The 20,134-nt window shown below is 40.9% G+C and overlaps 1 protein-coding gene across 7 annotated transcripts in view; it reads right to left on the minus strand.

Moving 5' to 3' along the window:
* The window catches only part of cfap65 (cilia and flagella associated protein 65), a 218,755-nt gene that overhangs the window by 102,950 nt on the left and 95,671 nt on the right, over positions 1-20,134 (minus strand). For all 7 annotated transcript variants that reach the window (XM_072260976.1, XM_072260975.1, XM_072260974.1 and 4 more), the window contains 2 exons: positions 3,767-4,012; positions 539-763 (listed from right to left, as the gene is read on the minus strand). In XM_072260976.1, the coding sequence (XP_072117077.1) occupies positions 539-763; positions 3,767-4,012 (471 nt within the window). The remainder of the gene's footprint in view (positions 1-538; positions 764-3,766; positions 4,013-20,134) is intronic.

The raw sequence follows: 20,134 nt of genomic DNA on the forward strand, positions 1-20,134 counted from the left end.
AATGTACAAAAGAAGACAAATGTGCAAAATAACACTGAGAACATGAGTTGTCAAGTCCTTCAGAGTGAACCTGTGAGTTGTGGAATCAGTTCAGAGTAAAGTTATCCACATCGGTTCAGGACCCTGATGGATGGAATCAGGTTCCTTTTTAAATTTTTCCCTCCCATCCTAAATCTTCTCCATTACTTGGGGAAAAGATTGTTATCATCCACCTTATCAATGCCTCACAATTTTAAGCATTTCTATAAATTATTGTGAAGAATAATAATTTTAAAAATCACAATACAAATACAGAAGGTCAGAAAAATCACTGAGACATTTGCTATACAAAACGTTATTACTGCAATCTAGCTTCTTAGTTGGAGGGTAATAAACATTTATACTGTAGAACATAGAACAGTAAAGCATAATACAGGCCCTTCAGCCCATGATGCTGTGCTGACCTTTTAAGCTACTCTAAGATCAATCTAACTCTTCCCTCCCACATAGCCCTCCATTTTTGTTCTATGTTCTAACAGAGAAATGATTATGAATTCACCAAAGATTCATTGGCCTGGATGATCCCAAACGTTGGTCTGACAGACAGAACTTTAGAACCTGCTGCTGATATCTTCCACTGAAAATACAGGGGCATCCGTGTCACATTCTTAATAAAGTAGGATCGCTCTGATAAGGTGCCTATGCATGTCGGCTTAAAGTACAGGTACCCATTTCCATCCAGAGTAACGAGTGGCTTTTCAACCGTGCAAAATATGCTGATCTCCTAGGAAACCAAGAGAATGAGAGAAGTGAGTGGCATAAAGATAAAGGCAGATTAGCTTTATATGTCACATATATATCAAAATATAAAGTGAAGTGCATCGTTCGCATCAACAACTAAGACAGTCCATGGATTGTGCTGGAAGGTAGCCCACAAGTGTTGCCATGCTTCTGGCACCAACAGAGGATGCCTACAACTTACTAACCTTAACACATACATCTTTGGAATGTGGGAGGAAACCAGAGCAGCTGGAGGAAACTCATGTGGTCACAGGAAGAATTTACAAACTCCTTACAGACAGCAGCGGGCTATGAATCCCCGATGACTGGTGCTGTAATAGCATTACACTAAATGCCGTGCTGTCGTGCCATCCTTTTCTTGCATAACAAATTCAAATTCATGTATACCGGCAATTGAAACAATATTCCTCCATCCAAGGTGCACAACACAGTACATATAGTTCACACACAACATATAAAGGTGATATTACCACAAATAATAAGGTGCATTTCTGATACAAATCAAAAAGTAAATAATATACGCTACCAGCAATTCATACACGATGAGACCTGGGTGGTGGCAGGGAGTTCAGCAGTCTCACAGCCTGGTACAAGAAGCTGTTTCCTGTCCTGACAGCCCTTTTTCTAATGCTACAGAACCTCGTGCCTGATGGTAGGGCTTCAAAGATATTGTGGGATAGTTGGGAGGAATCCTTGACAAAGCTAAGGGCCCTGTATACACAGCATTCCTGATAGATATCACAATAGGTGGAAGAGAAAGCCTGATGATCCTTTCAGCAGTCCTCGCAATCCCTTGCATATTTGTTTGCATATTGTACTCTGTGCCAAACAACAGTGCTTTTTAATCACAATAACAGTTTAAGATCTGTGTCAAAAGGCTCTGAGTTCAAGTCGTTGAAAAAAAATCCCACAGTCTCGGCATGCAGAGAAATGCAGCAATGTCAAAGGTGAATTGACAGAGGCGTACAAGATGATCAGAGGTATAGATTTAGAGGATCGCCAGAGACTTTTCCCCAGGGTAGAAATGGCTAATACGACATGGCTAATGTATCTGCCTTTACCCCCTCAACAGTGGAGCTAATGGAAGATGATGACACATTACAACGGCAGCGAAGGTGAAGGAAGGCTGCAGCAGTGAAAGGTCCCCAGGCATCTTGCATTCCATGCCACTGGAGTCAGACCTCTGTTAAGAACCATGTGGTGGCTGCCCATGCATCAGCCTCCCCACGTTAAACAAAGTCACACAGCGCCATTCTCCATTCAGAGAATCCACCCTAATATCCCAGATTAAGTCCTGTGGAATATATGGACTCCGGATCAGCTCCTATAGCCATCTGAGGATTCACCAATAGACAACCACTTTGGAGAACATCATACTTGACTCAAATGATTGCATGACTACCACCATTCCTGGCAGTGCATCCATGCACCTACCACGTTTTGTATAAAACACTTACCTCTGACCTCCTCCCATATATTCCTCCAATCAACTTAAAATTATGCCCCTTCATATTAGTCAATTCCACCCTGTGCTTATCTAAGAGTTTCTTAAATGCCCCTGATGTATCTGCCTCTACCACCACCACTAGCAGGTGTTCCATGCACGTCCAACAATCTCTATGTAAAAAAACCTGACCTCCCCCCCATTCTTTCCTCCAATCATCTTAAAATATGGCCTCTTGTATTAGGCATTTCCACTCTGGAAAATCTATGCCTCATATCATCTTGTACACCTCTCTCAAGTCATCTCTCATCCTCCTTCGCTGCAAAGACAAAATCCCTAGCTCACCCAACCTTTCCTCATAAGACATGCTGTCTCGTCCGGGCTGCATGCTGATAAATCTTCTCTGCACCTTATTCTAAAACTTAAGTGTTGCTCAAGATTTCCAGCATCTGCAGAATCTATCATAAAGATAAATAACATTCTGCACACCACAGTTCCCAGGAGACGTTAGATTGTGTATAATTGGACATATGGCAAGGTGCAATAAAAAGAAGTTAGGTTTGAGCAAAGTGGCCATTGTGGGAGCAGCCATTAATTGAGCATGCCCTTATTGAGTGAGGAGTTCAGGATCTGGTTCAAAAGCCTTTGGTGAGGAGAGGCAGAGACTGTAGATAGATTTTTTTCCATTTATTCTTGCTTTCTTTCTTTCCAGTTAGAGCAGTGGGGATGCCAGGCAGGATAGTGGAATGTTCCTGTTGCAGGATGTGGGAAGGCAGGGAGGTCTCCAGTGTTCCTGTCAATTATTATGAAGTACATCCAGTTGCAGCTTCTAAAAGAATGTGTTAAAGAAACAGAGCTGGAGCTGGATGAACTCCAGATCATTCAGGAGGCTCAGGGGGTCATCAACAGGACATACAGGGTAGGTACATCGAAACTTGGATAGGTACAAGGAGGGGTATGGTCCTGGTGCAGGACGATGGGACTAGGCAGACTAATAGATCAGCACAGACTAGGTGGGTTTAAGGGCCTGTTTTTGTATTGTATAACTACAGTTTAGCAATATTATGACTACTTTGATCACCTTGCACCAGAATGGACTTTGTTTCCTTTTGCTCTTATGAACTTCCTTGTAAAAGTTGTGTTTAATTTATTTAACACATAAAATGCTGGTTTCTCAGCCCAAAACATTGATTCTTTATTCATCTCCATAGATGCTATCTGACTTGCTGAGTCCCTCCAGCATTTTGTGTGCGTTAATGCAAATCCATTCAGCCTCATCTATCTCATATCACAATCCTCTCACTATAGGAATTAATCCTGTGAACTTTCATTATGACCTTCTTCGGTAAGATCAACAAATCTGTACCACTATGGTCTAGAGTTTACAGTGCCTATTTTGATTTAATCTACAATTAAGACAAGGATGACGAAGGTCTCTGGTCTTCCCCATGTCACCTTTTTATACTGGCTATCTTCCCTCCAGTCTTTAAGTGAGGATGAAGGGTCTTAACTCAAACCATCATGACTAGGATTTATTATTACCTGATTGTACTTTTCAGAAGCATTAAGCTGTAATGGCAGTGTGTACTTGTTAAGACTCTCCTTCTGGGGAGATGCCTTCAATGTGAATATCTGATGGGAATTCGGGAGAACAAAACCAAAGGCTGGTTTAATTCTCATAGTGGATTCATGGGGCAAAGGAAGGAAAAACGTCATGGGTGTATCCCCTGTATTCTTGAGCAGAAGGGTCCTGTAGACCGTTCCTTTCTCATACACTGCTGGCAATACCTGCAAGAAAAACAATTGGTCAGAAATCATAAACACTTTACAGGTACATCAGCAGGTTGATATCACGGCAGACTAACAGGAGGTGGCCACTGAGTGAATGCTTGTGGTCTTCTGCTGCTGTCGCCCATCCACTTCAAAGTTTGATGTGTTGTGCATTCAGAGATGATTTTCTGCAAACCACATCATTATTTGAGTTACCGTTGCCTTCCTGTCAGCTTGAACCAGTCTGGCCATTCTCCTCTGATATCCCTCATTAATAAGGTTTATTCACTCACAGAACTGCTCAATGGTTGTTTCTGTGTTTTTCGCACCATTCTCTATAAACTGTAGATACTGTTGTGCATGAAAATCCCAGGAGATCCGCAGTTTCAGAGATACTCAAACTACGCCATCTGATACCAATAATCATTCCACGGTCAAAGTCACTTAGATCACATTTCTTCCGCATTCTGATGTTTGGTCTGAAAAACAACTGAACCTCTTGACCATGTCTGCATGCTTCTGTGCACTGAGTTGCAGCCACTGGATAAGTTGATTAGGTATACGAATTACAAATACAAATGTAATTAATAAAGTGGCTACTGAGTGTACGTAGCATATTTCGAAAGTCCAGGTTGGGAAAGGGTGACGTAAACATTTTGCATTCTGCAGTAGAAATCTTTGGGCCAAGAGAATCTGCAGACACTGTAATCTGAAGCAACACACAAAAGGTGCTGGAGGTGCAGCAACAATGGACAGTTGATGTTTTGAGTTGAGACCCTTCAACTGTATTGAAAAATAGCGGGGGCATGGCTGGAACAAAAAAAGGTGGTACTGGAGATAACTGAAAATTTAAGATGAGATATTAATGCAGCCCCCTCAGGTAGGAGTAAAAGAATCTCTGGCATTATTTGAAAAAGAATGTGCATGCAGAAATATTCCCTCTGGTGTACCGCTCAATCTTTATTTCTCTCTTAATATACAAACCCCATTTCCAGAAAAGTTGGGACATTTTCCAAAATGCAATAAAAACAAAAAGCCATGATATGTTAATTCACGTGAACCTTTATTTAACTGACAAAAGTACAAAGAAAAGATTTTCAATAGTTTTACTGACCAACTTAATTGTATTTTGTAAACATACACAAATTTAGAATTTGATGGCTGCAACACACTCAATAAAAGTTGGGACAGAGTTAAAATAAAAAATAAGATTGAAAAGTGCACAGAATATTCAAGTAACACCAGTTTGGAAGACTCCATATTAAGCAGGCTAATTGGTAGCAGGTGAGGTATCATGACTGGGTATAAAAGTAGCGTCCATCAAAGGCTCAGTCTTTGCAAGCAAGGATGGGTCGTGGCTCACCTCTTTGTGCCAAAATTCATGAGAGAATTGTTAGTCAGTTCAAAAGGAACATTTCTCAGTGCAAGATCGCAGAGAATTTAGGTCTTTCAACATCTACAGTACATAGTATTGTGAGAAGATTCAGAGAATTCAGAGACATCTCAGTGCGTAAAGGGCAAGGTCGGAAACCACTGTTGAATGCGCGTGATCTTCGAGCCCTCAGGCGGCACTGCCTAAGAAACCGTCATGCTACTGTGACAATTATAGCCACCTGGGCTCGGGAGTATTTTGAAAAACCATTGTCACTCAACACAGTCCGTCGCTGCATCCAGAAATGCAACTTGAAACTGTATTACGCAAGGAGGAAGCCATACATCAACTCTATGCAGAAACGCCAGTGACTTCTCTGGGCCCAAGCTCATCTCAGATGGACCGAAAGACTGTGGAACCTGTGCTGTGGTCAGATGAGTCCACATTTCAGCTAGTTTTCGGAAAAAACAGGCGTCGAGTTCTCCGTGCCAAAGATGAAAACAACCATCCAGATTGTTATCAGCGAAAGGTGCAAAAGCCAGCATCTGTGATGGTATGGGGGTGCATCAGTGCCCACAGCATAGGTGAGTTGCATGTATGTGAAGGTACCATTGACTCTGAGGAGTATATTAGGATTTTAGAGAGACATATGTTGCCATCAAGGCGACATCTCTTCCCAGGACGTCCATGCTTATTTCAGCAGGACAATGCTAGACCACATTCTGCACGGGCTACAACAGCAGGCTTTGTAGACACAGAGTGCGTGTGCTTGACTGGCCTGCTGCCAGTCCAGATCTATCTCCTATTGAAAATGTATGGCGCATCATGAAGAGGAGAATCAGACAACGAAGACCACGGACTGTTGAGCAGCTGAAGTCTTATATCAGGCAAGAATGGACAAAATTTCCAATTGCAGATCTACTACAATTAGTATCCTCAGTTCCAAAACGATTAAAAAGTGTTATTAAAAGGAAAGGTGATGTAACACAATGGTAAACATTCCTCTGTCCCAACTTTTGTTGAGTGTGTTGCAGCCATCAAATTCTAAATTTGTGTATGTTTACAAAATACAATTAAGTAAAACTATTGAAAATCTTTTCTTCGTACTTTTGTCAGTTAAATAAAGGTTCACGTGAATTAACATATCACAGCTTTTTGTTTTTATTGCATTTTGGAAAATATCCCAAGTTTTCTGGAAATGGGGTTTGTACTATTGAAAGCATGCTGACTGGTTTCATCGTGTTCTGGTTCAGAAATTCAAATACATAAGAACTTGCAGAGAGTGCTGGACTCAGCCCAATCAATCACCAGCACATCTTTATACACACACACACACACACACCAGTCCTCATCAAAGAATCAGTAGTGGGAAGGGTGGGCAATTTTAAGTTCCTGGGTGTCACATCTCTGGAGAACTATCTTGGGCCCAGCATTGCTGCCTGGCCTGCTGCGTTCACCAGCAACTTTTATGTGTGTGTTCCCAGCATTTTAATGCAGTTATAAAGAAGGCATGACAGCAGTTATATTTCAATAGGAGTTTAAGGAGATTTGGTATGTCACCATAAGCACTCACAAATTTCTACAGACGTACCGTGGAGAGCATTCTAACTTCCTGTATCACCATCTGTTATTGGGGGGGGCGGGGGTTGGTGGGGGAATCACTGCACAGGATCGAAATAAAGTTGTGAACTCAGTCAGCTCAATCATGGCCATTCACCTCCCCAGCATCCAGGACATCTTCAAGGAGCCATATCTCAAAAAGGCAGCATCCATCATTAAGGATCCCCATCACCCAGCACATGCCCTATTCTTATTGCTACCATCAGGGAGGAGGTACAGGAGTCTGATTCAGGAATAGTTCCTTCCCCTCTGTCATCAGATTTCTGGATGGACACTGAACCCATGAACACTACCTCACTACTATGTCTTTCTCTTTTTGCACTATTTATTTAACTTTTATAAGTATATTATATACACTTACTGTAATTTACAGTTTTTTATTATGTATTGCAATATACTGCTGCTGCATAACAACAAATTTCATGACATAAGTGGTGATATTAAACCTGGTTCTGATTCTGACCATTGGTAGTATCTACAGGAGGCACTGGCTCAACAAGGCGACATCAATCATCAAAGATCCCCACATCTGGACCATGCTATTTTCTTGCAGCCACCATCAGGCAGGAGGTACAGAAGCCTGAAATCCCACACCACCAGGTTCAGGAAAAGCTACTTCCCTTTAACTATTTGGTTCTTGAACCAACTGACAAAATTCTAATCACCCATCAAAGTTGCTGGTGAACGCAGCAGGCCAGGCATCTCTAGGCCTGCTGCGTTCACCAGCAACTTTGATGTATGTTGCTTGAATTTCCAGCATCTGCAGAATTCCTCGTGTTTACAATTCTAATCACTGTATTTTAGTAACACTATGAAAACAGTGATCACTTTGCATTACAATCGATTTTGATTTTGTTCTCATTCTGTTCTTTCTTGTAAAAATTGTGTATAATTTTGTGTTTTCCTTTTTGTATTTGTATTTTACACTTTGTTGTCTTTTGCACATTCGTTACTTGTTCGTCTTGTGTGCAGTTTTTTATTGATTCTATTGTGTTTATTTGTATCTATTGTGAATACCTGTAAGAAAATGAATCTCAGGTTGTATACTGTGACACATATGTACCTTGATAATAAACTTATTTTCAACTTTGAAATATTTTTTAAAAAGAATTTTAAACCATGAACCAGCAGTTGATTTAGTCCTTTACTACAAGGGTTATGTTCAGTTGGGCATGCATCACAGGTAGTCTGTCCAAAGAGAGGGATAGATCCAGAAGAACTGGTCCAGGTGTCAAAATCAGAATTAGAATCAGGTTTTTTTTATCACTGTCATTTTTTATTGAGATACAGGCCCTTCCAGCCGAACACGCCCATGCCCAATTACACCCATGTGACCAATTAACCTGCTAACCTACATCGTTGAAATGTGGAACACCCAGGGGGAATGAGCACAGTCACAGGAGAACAGATAAACTCCTTACGGATAGTAGTGGAATTGAACTCAGGTCACTGGTGCTGTAATAGCATCACACTAACTACAATACTACACAACCACGCTGCCCCCAACAAGAGAAGTGAAAACCAACAATGTGAAGTTTGTTGTTTTGCAGCAGTACGGTGCAGAGAAATAAAATTACTATAAATTACCATAGATATGCTAAACAACTATAATTAGATAGGATGAATCTAAAGGGCAGTATATTGTATTGCCAACGCTTTCAATCTGTGTGTAGAAAGACCTTAAATGCACTGACAAACATTTATATAAACTCGATGGCCACTTTATTAGGTACACCTGTACACCTGCTCGTTATTGCAAATATCTAATCAGCCAACCATGCGACAGTAATTGGGGCCTCTGTTGGACAGAGATGACAATGGATATTGCGTCCTGGCTGTCTAGATATGCAAGCCTGGACAGTATGATATAGGGAGCTAGCTGTTGTCCATGTAGCAAGCTCCCCATCTCCACACATCTGATAAACCCAAAGGAACACAGAGACCGATAACAGTTTGGTTCCAGAAGCACAGCAGGAGGTTGCTAGGCAGCATTGAACTCAACGTAGGCCTTCCTTAGGGACTCCAGCTCCAGATTTTTCCCTCGGGGTTTACTTCTGAAGCCTTCCCCAAGAGTGCGTATAGCTGCATATGACAGTAGCTCAATTCATAAAATCATGCGGACGTGGGCAAAAGGTTCAGTTGTTCAGACCAAACATCAGAATGGGGAAGAAATATGATCTAAGTGATTTTGAATGTAGAATGATTGTTGGTTCCAGACAAAGTGGTTTGAGTCTCAGAAGCTGCTGATCTCCTGGGATTTTCACACACAACATTCTCTAGAATTTACAGAGAAAGGTGCAAAAAAACATAAAAAAAAAACAAGTGAGCGGCAGTTATGTGGGCAAAAACACCCTGTTAATGAGAGAAGTTTGAAGAGAATAGCCAGACTGGTTCAAGCTGACAGAAAGGTAACAGTAACTCAAGTAACCATGTGTTTACAACAGTGGTGCGCAGAAGAGCATCTCTGAACACACAACGTATTGAACCTTGAAGTGGATGGGCGACAGCAGCAGAAGACCACAAACATACGGGGGATATCTAATGAAGTACCCACTGAGTGTATAATAAAAATTATGAAATTAAACAGACTTCTCAATCCAGTCCACTCAGGGCCTTGGGCTCCCCCTGCTGGAGAAGTAAGTCATTGATATTTGGGGCAGGATCAATTTAGAATCACATGGCAAAAAGATGGGATCTTTGATTCAAGATTCAAGACTGGTCATTTTCATTCTTCGGTACACAATTGTAAAAGAGAATGAAATGATTGTTACTCTGGATCTGATGCAGCATAAAACACAGTAAGCATAAAGAACACAATAAACACAAAAAAACCCACAATAAATATAAATATAAAAGCAATCATATAAAACACACTGTACATATAACTGTTCTATATATAGACTGATTGTGTGTAAAGTGATACTAGGTGATGTGTACATAGTGCTGGTGTAGTGGGTTAATTGATGGAAGTATTGATCAGCCTGATGGCTTGGGGGAGGTAACTGTGTTTGAGTCTAGTGGATGCTGAGTACCCTCTTCCCTGATGGGAGTGGGACAAACAGTCCATATGCAGCATGGGTGAGATTCTCCATGATATTTGTGGCCTTTTTCAGGCCTTGATGGCAGGTAGACAGATGGTAGGTGATATATTGGGCAGTTTCAATTACCCATTGTAAAGTTTCCTTTCTGCTGTCTTGGAGCCCACTTCCAAACACCATGCCTAACTTATGTCCACAATGCACACCACTCTGGAAGGAATGCTCCGGCCACATGATGTAGAAGAAAGTAAATCTACATCTGGGCTGGTATAATAGGTAAATCACTAGGCTGATAATCTGGAGGTGTGAGTTCAAATCCCAGCATCAGAGCTGGTGGAAATTTAAAATCAATTGACTCAGTAAACTGGAATGAAGTAATTAAAAATAGGTGAGCAACACTAATGCTGATTGTGAATAATCAGTGCTTAAGTAAAAAACAATTGACAAATTTGCTGTTTTTATTGATTACTGTGCACATTGTCCTGTATTGCACTTGCCGTATGTGGAATTTCATTTTTAAAAACCCATACTGTTCCTCCCAGTGCATTATACCTTGAACCAGGGTTAATCCCCTACTTGGCTGTAATGATAGAGTGAAGGACATGACAGGTCACAACGGTACAGATTATGGTAAAGGCCTGCTTTTCCTGATTGCCAAGAGCACCTCATGAATGCCCTGCAAAATTTGTTCTGAGCATAGAATCATAACTCTGTGACCTTACCCCATTCAAAGTTCAAAGTTCAAAGAAAAATTATCTCCAATGTATGTGTCACCATATTCTACCCTGAGATCTGTGTTTTTCCAGGCATACTGAGTAACTCCAAGAACCATAATAGAATCAATGAAGGACTGCACCCAAAAGGGCAGGCAAACAACAAATTGTGTAAGTATAATAATAATAATAATAAGCAGTAAATATCGAGAACATGAGATGAAGAGTCCGTAAAGTGAGTCCATAAGTTGTGGGAGCAGTTCAGTGATGGAGCATGTGAAACTGAATGAAGTTATCCACACTGGTTCAAGAGCCTGATGGTTGAGGGGTAACTGTTCCTGAACCTAGTAGTGTGAGTTTTGAGGCTCTTGTACCTTCTTCCTAATGGCAGCAGTGCAAAGAGAGCATGAGAGCTAGGTGATGAATGCTGCTTTCCTGCAACATCACCCCATGTAGACGTGCTCAATGGAGGAGAGGGGCTTTTCCCATGATGGACTGGGCTGTATCCACTACTTTCTGTAGTTTAGTCCATTCAATGGCATTTGGTGTTTCCATACCAGGCTGGAATGCAACCAGTCAATATACTCTCCATTACACATCAATCGAATTTTGTTGAAGTATTAAAAATCACACAGAAGCTTCACAAACTTCGTAGGAAGTAAAGGTGCTGTTGTGCTTGTACATAATTGCATGTACATTCTGGGCCCATATAAGTAATAATTAATTAATACACAAATAAATAAACAGATAGGTAGATAGATAGGTATATAGTTGAATAAATGAATGAATAAATAAAATTGAGTTGTAGAGTCCTTAAAAGTGAGTCCATATGTTGTGGAATCAGTTCAGAATTGAGGTGAATGTAATTATCCACGCTACTTCAGGAGCCTGTTGGTTGAAGGGTATTAACTGTTCCTGAACCATGTCTGTACTCCCTCATTAACACAATGACTTCTTAAAATGCAAAGCTTCACATCTGCGATTTAGTTTAATCTGACCCGGTGTTCAGCTCAGACATTGTGGTTCAAATGGCCTCTTCCTGTGCTGCACTTTTCTTTGCTAGTTTCCCTTTATCCATGCTATTTGAACTAATGATCCTCAAGGAACTTCTAAAAGTTAAAAAAATTATTTCAATAAAAATATAGATTCTGCTCAATTAGATTATTATTTTCTAAATATCCTCTAGGGGTCCTTGCTAATGCCTACCAGCATTTCTCTAACAACAGATATCAGGTTAACTTCTCTATTCAATGGTTCAATGGTTCCATTTAACATCAGAGAATGTATCCAGTATACAACCTGAAATCCTTACTCTTTGCAGACACCCACAAACAGAGAGAAAAAAACCCAAAGAATGAATGACAGAAGAATGTTATTCTCTATCTTCCTCCCATCTTAAATAGCGGCATTGGTTTTATGCTCTTCTTACCTGCTGGGAAATGTATAAAACTCAGGGAAACTACAGAGAGTTATGGACACAGCTAAGCACTTCACAGAAACCAGCCTCCTCTCCATGAGCTCTGTCTACACTTCTCCCTGCCTTGGTAAAGCAGCCAACCCACTCACCCACCCCTGACATTTTCTCTTCTCTCCCCTTCAATCAGGCAAAATGTATAAAAGCTTGAAATCACATTCCACCAGGCTCAAGGACAATTAATGTTACATTAGAATGATAAGGATGGACTCTTGACCTCCCAATCTACCTCATTTTGGTCTCACACCTTACTGTCTACTTGCACTGCACTTTCTCTATAACTCCGTTCTGCATTCTGTTATTGCTTTTCCTTTATACTTCCTCAACGCATCTCGATGACTGAATGGATGGCATGCTAAACAAAGTTTGTCACTGTAGCTCAGTACATGTAACAATAATAAACCAGTTCACCTTTTTATTCTCTCAAGTGTGTGCTTGTAACTCTTTTACTCAAGGAGAGAATGTCTCGCTCCTACCCGTGACTCTGTGGGTCTCTTCCTATATTCCAAAAATGTACGGGATGGTAGATTAATTGGTCACATGAGTGTAATCAGGCAGAATGGATTCATTGGGCTAGAAGGGCCTGTTACCATATGGTATCTCTAAATATCTAAGTAATTGAAATAGTTTCTTAAAATGTTTTTAAGGTAGATATATACTGGAGCTAAAAAAAACTGCAGTTAATGGGAAACTGTAACAAAACCACAAAATGCGGGAAGCACTCAATAGGTGTGGCAGCATTAGTAGATAGCAAATCTGAGTCAAGGTTTCAGGTCAAGGGACCCTCATCAGAACCAGAAAAATCAGGAGTTACACAGGAAGGGAGAATGGAGAGATTAGAGAGAATGCCTGCAATAGGGCACAAGGAAAAATGTAATGATAACAATTGTTTTGAAAATGGGTAAATGAAAGCAGAAGAGTAAGACAAAAAAAATTGAAAGAGAAAGGTACACCCACATCAGCAAGAAAAAAAAGTAGAATCTTGATAGGTAAGGAGCAGAAAAGGTTACTAAAGGTAGGCATGATTGCATAGATAATCCCGATTATCCGTCCCAATGAATAGTTTTAGCCAGAAATGTTGACTCTTTATTCTTCTCCATAGATGCTGTCTGACCCCTGCTGAGTTCCTCCAGCATCTGCAGAATCTTGAATTTTCTGATGACACTAAATTGAGTGGAAAAGCAAATTGTATGCGAGGTCATCCACTTTGGAAGGGAAAATGGAAGATCAGATTATTATTTAAATGGTAAAAGATTGCAGCATGCTGCTGGGCAGAAGGACATGGGAGTGCTTGTGCATGAATCGCAAAAGGTTGGTTTGCAGGTACAGCAGGCTATCAAGAAGGCAAATGGAGTGTTGGCCTTCACTGCCAGATGGATTGGATTTAAGAACAGGGAGGTTATGTTGCAATTGTATAGGGGGTACCGGAGGGGCTGTATCTGGAGTACTGCGTGCAGTTCTGGCCTCCTTATTTGAGGAAGCATATACTGGCTTTGGAGGCAGTGCAGAGGAGGTTCACTGGGTTGATTCCAGAGATAAGGGGGTTAGACTATGAGGAGAGATTGAGTTGCCTGGGACTATACTTACTAGAATACAGAAGGATGAGAGGAGATCTTATAGAAACATATAAAATTATGAAAAGGATAGATAAGATAGAAGCAGGAAAGTTGTTTCCCTGGTAGGTGAGACTAGAACTAGGGGATATAGCCTCAAGATTCAGGGGAGTTGAGGAGGAACTGCTTTTCCAAAGGATTGGTGAATCTGTGGAATTCTCTGCCCAATGATGTAGTGGAGGCTACCTCAGGAAATACACTTAAGACAAGGTTGTATAGATTTTTGCATAGTAGGGGAATTAAGGGTTATGGGGAAAAGGCAGGTAGGTGGAGATGAGTTCATAGTCAGATCAGCCAATGGCAGAACAGGCTCAACGACCCAGATGGCCTACTCCTGCTCTTGCTTCTTATGTTCTTGTATTAATGATTGCATAGATGAAGTCAGTCAGTTCAGTTAAGGGTCTTGGCCCATGTCATCGACTGTACAGTATCCTCCATAGATGCTGTCTGACCTGTTGAATCCCTCCAGCATTTTGTGCGGGTTGCTGAAGGTTTTATGCATCTGCAGAATCTCTTGCGTTAGCCATAATCTTGTTGAATGGCAGAGTAGGGATAAAGTGAGTGATTCCCATTCCTAACTTGTTCCTTTGTGCAATGACTCCTTTTAAAAGCCAGAGACCCTAACACTTAATCCCACTATTTTCAAACGTTTTTTCCTCCATTTTTTGCTTTTGTTGGCATGCTTTCGTATTTTCCACTGTGTAGGTAGAGGTGTACAAGATTATAAGAGAGGGTATAATTTTAAAGGTGATTTTTGGAAAACACAGGGGGGAACATCAGAGGTATTTTTTTACACAAAGATGCATGGAATGCACTGCCAGGGGTGGTCGTAGAGGCATGTACATTAGGGACATTTAAGAAATGTGGATGATAAAAAACTGAAGGGCTCTGTAGAGGGAAGAGGTAGATTGATTTTAGAGTAGATTATAAGATTGGTACAATATCATGGGCCGATGGGACTGCAGTGTTCTATGTTCTATGTCCCATGTTCTAGACACAAATGATTTCATTTTCTTGTTTTCTATTATTAATTCTCAAAAGAACCAACATTCACCCTAGCTTCTCTATTCCTTTTTATATATGTGTTAACATCTTATTTTTTGTTTATATTCCTCCATAGACCTAATCTGTTTCCCATTTTTGAGTCATTCTTTGCAGATGCCTGAATTTTCCCAATTTATTCTGATCTATTATTAATCTTTGCAATATTTCCTTCTGTGCTAACATCCTTAAATTTCTTGAATTAACTATTCATTCATCAAAGCAATTAAAGTGTTTAATTATCAATGGAATATGTCTTTGTTGAGAGTTATGAAATATTTCTTCAACATTATTTTTTCCTTTTTAATCTATCCTTTTTCCCTATCCACTTTAGCCAACTCAGCTGTCGTGTCTTTGTAATTGCCTTTATTTAAGATTAAGACATTAGAAACAGTTCTAAACTTCTCACTCTCAAATCGCTATTGGTATTGGTTTATTATTGTCACATGTACTGAGGTACAGTAAAATGCTTGTCTTGCATACTGATCATAAGAGCAAATCATTACACAGTGGATTGAGGAAGAATAAGGCAAAACAACAGCAATGCAGAATAAAGTGTAAAAGCTATCAGAAAGATACAGTGCTGGTAAATGATAAAGTGTAAGAACGTACCAAGGTAGATTGTGAGACCAAGAGTCCATCTTATCAGACCAGAGGTTGGTTCAAGATTCTGATAATGGTGGGGTAGAAGATGTCCTTGTGCCTGGTGAGGGATGCTTTCAGGCTTTTGTAACTTCTCCCTAATTTATTTATTTAATTATTGAGTTGGGAGAAGAGTGAACGTCCTGGGTGGGTACAGCGAAAAGTGTAGACAGAGTCTCTGGAGGGGAGGCTGGTTTCCGTGATGTCCTGAGCTCTGTCTATAATTCTCCGCAGTTTCCTGCAGTCACAGGCAGAGCACATGCCATACCAAGCCCATCATGTAATAATCACTTTTCTCCAAGAATTCATCCCAAAAGCAAAGACAACAGATGCTAGAAAATTGAAATAAAAACAGAAGAAGCTGAAAATGTTCAGCAGGTCAGTGGCTGTAGTTGAGAGAGACTGAGCAGACTGAAACTTATTCTCCAATGTTTAGAAGAATGAGAGGAGATCTCACTGAATTTTACAAATTGTTAGACAAGCAGGATACAGGTGGGAAGTGAATGGGAGGGCTTTGGTCCAGGTGCAGGTCGATGGGACTAGGCAGATTAATATTTTGGCACAGACTAGATGGGCCGAAGGGACTTCTACACTGTAGTGTCCTATGACTCTATAAGTTATATCTGCCTGAGAAGTCTGAAGCCTGCTTGAGACTGGTAGTATATATACAAAAGTAAAATACAAACGACAAACGAAATGCTGGAAATTCTCAGCCTATTTGACAGCATCTGTAAATAAAACATGGAGTTAATTGTGAGGTCAATGACCTTCCTGCAGAACTAAAACCCAATGCCAGACTCTATGGGGTTGGATTGAGTGGAGGAAGTTTGCTGGCAGACTTCCCAATGTATCAAGCATATCCATCATTTTCCTTCTGCAGTCCACCTCATCAAACTCCTTCGCCTGGTCCCCTGGAGCTGAATATGCGTGGGACTTTTAATGATCCTTCACTCATTAAAAGAAGCTATTGTAACACCAACACATGCCAAAATACTTTGCACCCAAAGACATATTTTGGAATGTAGGAAATGTGGGATTTCAATATAACAAGCTCCCAAAATCAACAGCCTGATGATCACACTGTGATTGATGTTGGCTGAGGAATAAACACAGGCTAAGAGTAGCAGGGAATAAACTTCCCTGTTCTTCTTTGAGTAGGGACATTAGACTTTCTACATCCATTTGAGAGGATAGGCAATACCATTGTTTAATAGCTTATTCAAAAGAGAACACCTCTGATCAGTCTTGCACCCAATTAAGCCTCATCAATTTTGTCAATTTTGCTGTCAACTTCCTCCCTGTCCTCAAATTCACTCAGTCCACCTCCAATAAACTTTTCACAGATTTTTTGTATTGCTTTAGGTTCCTGTAAATGCCTGCAAGAAAATGAATCTCAAGGTGAAATATGATGACATATACATTGTTTGAAACAGCAATTTGAGTTTGCAACCCTGAAGAGCTCTGCTTTAAAAGCTGACCCCTGGATGGAGTGTGCAAACACACAAGTAAAGTAACACTATCAAGAGAAAGTTACCTAATATTCAACCTCTTAATGAAAGTCATTATATGGACTACGAGAATTAAACTTTCATGTAACAAATGAAATGGATTTTAAAAGAGCCAGCTAACTCAGCGATAAAAAAAAAGTCTGTCTATTCTGTCTCAGTCTGTAAATCTGAGAGTACAGCCTTCTGCCTCCTAATTGCCTCTGGAAAAATATTGAACAGGAAAGCACTGTGAGCAAGATCTTTCCAGGATCCTTCCCTAGGTTTCCAATTTCATGATTTCAAGTTTGCAGATCTCAAGGCTTTTTCAGGGTCTCCACGTTTTTTTTTTCTGGGACTCAAGGCTTTTTTCTGGGTATCAATGCTTTGTTCCGGGTTTTGGCATTTCGGTCTTAACGTTCAAGGTTCTCTAGGTTTCTCATGACCCTCCAGGTTTCCAAGAATTTTTCAAGGTTTCTAAGATTCCTTCAATGTTCTTCCTGTCTCAAGGACTCCCAAGTCTGTCTCAAGGACCCCCACCCCTCCCTCTCGTGGCTCCTCTTGAAGTTCCCCTCGAGATTCCCAGGCCAAGTTTCTCTCGAGGTTCCCAAGTCTCTCTCAAGGTTCCCAGTTATCTCTCGAGATTCCCAAGTCTCTCTCAAGGTTCCCAGTTATCTCTCTGGAGGTTCCCAAGTCTCTCTCAAGGTTCCCAAATATCTCTCTCAAGGTTCCCAAGTTTCTCTCTTAAGGTTCCCAAGTTTCTCTGCCTCTTAAGGTTCTCAAGTCTCAAGTCTCTCTCTTCAGGTTCCCAAGTCTCTCCCTCTCGAGGTTCCCAGTCTCTCCCTCTCGAGGTTCCCAAGTCTTTCTTCAGGTTCCCAAGTCTCTTCCTCAAGTTTCCCAAGTAACTCTCTTGCAAGCTTTTTATTTACTTATTCATTTACAGGACGTGGGCATCGCCAGCTAAGCCAGCATTTATTGCCCATCCCTATTTGCCCTTGAGAAGGTGGTGATGAGCTGCCTTCTTGAACCGCTGCCGTCCCTCAGGTGTAGGTACACTCACAGTACTGTTAGGGAGGGAATTCCATGATTTTGACCCAGCAGCAATGAAGGAATGGTGATATTTTTCCAAGTCAGGTGGTGGTGTTCCAAGATATCTGCTGTTCTCGTCCTTTTAGATGGTAGTGGCCATGGGTCTGGAAGGTGCTGCCTTAGTGACTTTGGTGTGTTGTTGCAGTGCATCTTGTAGATAGCACACACTGCTACAACTGCTCGTCAATGGTGGAGGGATTGGATGCTTGTGGGAGGGGTACCAATCAAGTGGACTGGATGGTGTCAAGCTTCTTGAGTGTTGATGGAGCTGCACTAATCCAGGCGAGTGGCGGGTATTCTATTACACTCCTGACCTGAACTTTGTAGATGGTGGACAGGCTTTGGGGAGTCAGGAGGTGAGTTACACACCACAGGACTCCTAGCCTTTTACCTGCTTTGGTAGTCAAGGTGTTCCCAAGTCTCTCTCTCAAGGTTCCCAAGTCTCAATCTCTAAGTTCGCAAGTTAAATTGTACCACAGGGGCAAAATTCAAAAGGGCGAAGAATTTAGGACTGAAGGTGCTATATTTAAATACTCATAGCATTCGAAATAAGGTGGACAAACTTGTGGTGTAATTAAATATTGATCAGTATGACATCATAGACATCACTGAGTCATGGCTGAAAGAAGGCCATAGTTGGGAGCTTAACATCAAAGGATATACTTTGTATCAAAAGAACAAGCAGGAAGGGATAGGCGGTGGTGTGGCTCTGTTGGTAAGAGATGGAACTACATCTTTAGAAAAGGGTGACATAGGGTCAGAGAATGTTGAATCTTTGTGGATGGAGTTAAAAAACTGCAAGGGTGAAAAAAACCATTATAGGAATCATACTGTATATAGGCCTCCAAATAGTAGTCAAGATGTGAGGGTGCGATTGCAAAAGGAGCTGGAAAGGACTTGTAATAAGGGTAATGACACAATTATAATGGGGGACTTCATATGCAAGGGTTTGGGAAAATCAGGATGGCGTCAGATTGCAAGAGGGGGAATTTGTTGAATGCCTATAAGATGGATTTTTAGAGCAGCTTCTGCTTGAGCCTACTCAGAGCAAGGTCATCTTAAATTGGGTGTTGTGCAATAACCCCAATGTTATTGAGGAGCTTAACGTAAGGGAACCCTTTGGAGGCAGTGATCATAATATGATTGAATTCATATTGCAATTTGAGAAGGAAAAGTATAACTTACATGTATCAGTATCAGAATGGAACAAAGGGAATACAGAGGGATGAGAGAGCAACTTGCCCAGGTGGATTGGAGGAGGATAGAGGTAGGGACGGCACAGCAGTGAAGTTTCTAGGAATAGTTCACAAGGCACAGGATAGATATGTCCCACAGAAGTTGTTGTTCCCAGATGGCAGGGCTACACAACCATGGCTGATTAAGGAAGTTAAGGACTGCATAAAAGCCAAGAAAAGGGCATATAAGGTAGCATAATTGAGTGGGAAGTTGGAGGATTGGGAAGCTTTTAAAATCCAACAAAAAGCAACTAAAAACACTATAAAAAAGTAGAGTTGAAATATTAAGGCAGAGTAGCCAATAATATAAATCAGGATACCTAAAGTTTTTTTTCAGTTAAAGAGTAAAAGGGAGGTGAGAGTTGATATTGGACCACTGGAAAATGATACTGATGAGGTAGTAAAGGGGAACAAAGAAATGCAGATGAACTTAATGGGTACTTTCCATCTGTCTTCACTGTTGAAGACTCTAGCAGTCTGCCAGAGGTTCGTGAGTGTCAGGGAGCAGGAGTGCATACTGTTACTATTACAAAGGAAAAAGTGCTAGGCAAACTCAAAGGTCTTAAGGTGGATAAGTCACCTGGACCAGATGGACTACATCCCAGAATCCTGACAAAAGTTGCTGAAGAGATAATGGATGCATTGGTCACAATCTTTCAAAAATCACTTGATTCTGGCAAGGTCCCAGAGGACTGGAAGATTGCAAATGACACTCCACTGTTTAAGAAGGGAGGAAGGGAGAAAGGAAATTATAGGCCAGTTAGCCTCTCAGTAATTGGGAAGGTGCTGGAGTCTATTATTAAGGATGAAATGTCGAAG

The sequence above is a fragment of the Mobula birostris genome, chromosome 6 (genome assembly GCF_030028105.1).
Source record: "Mobula birostris isolate sMobBir1 chromosome 6, sMobBir1.hap1, whole genome shotgun sequence".
In the NCBI taxonomy this organism is placed as follows: domain Eukaryota; kingdom Metazoa; phylum Chordata; class Chondrichthyes; order Myliobatiformes; family Myliobatidae; genus Mobula; species Mobula birostris.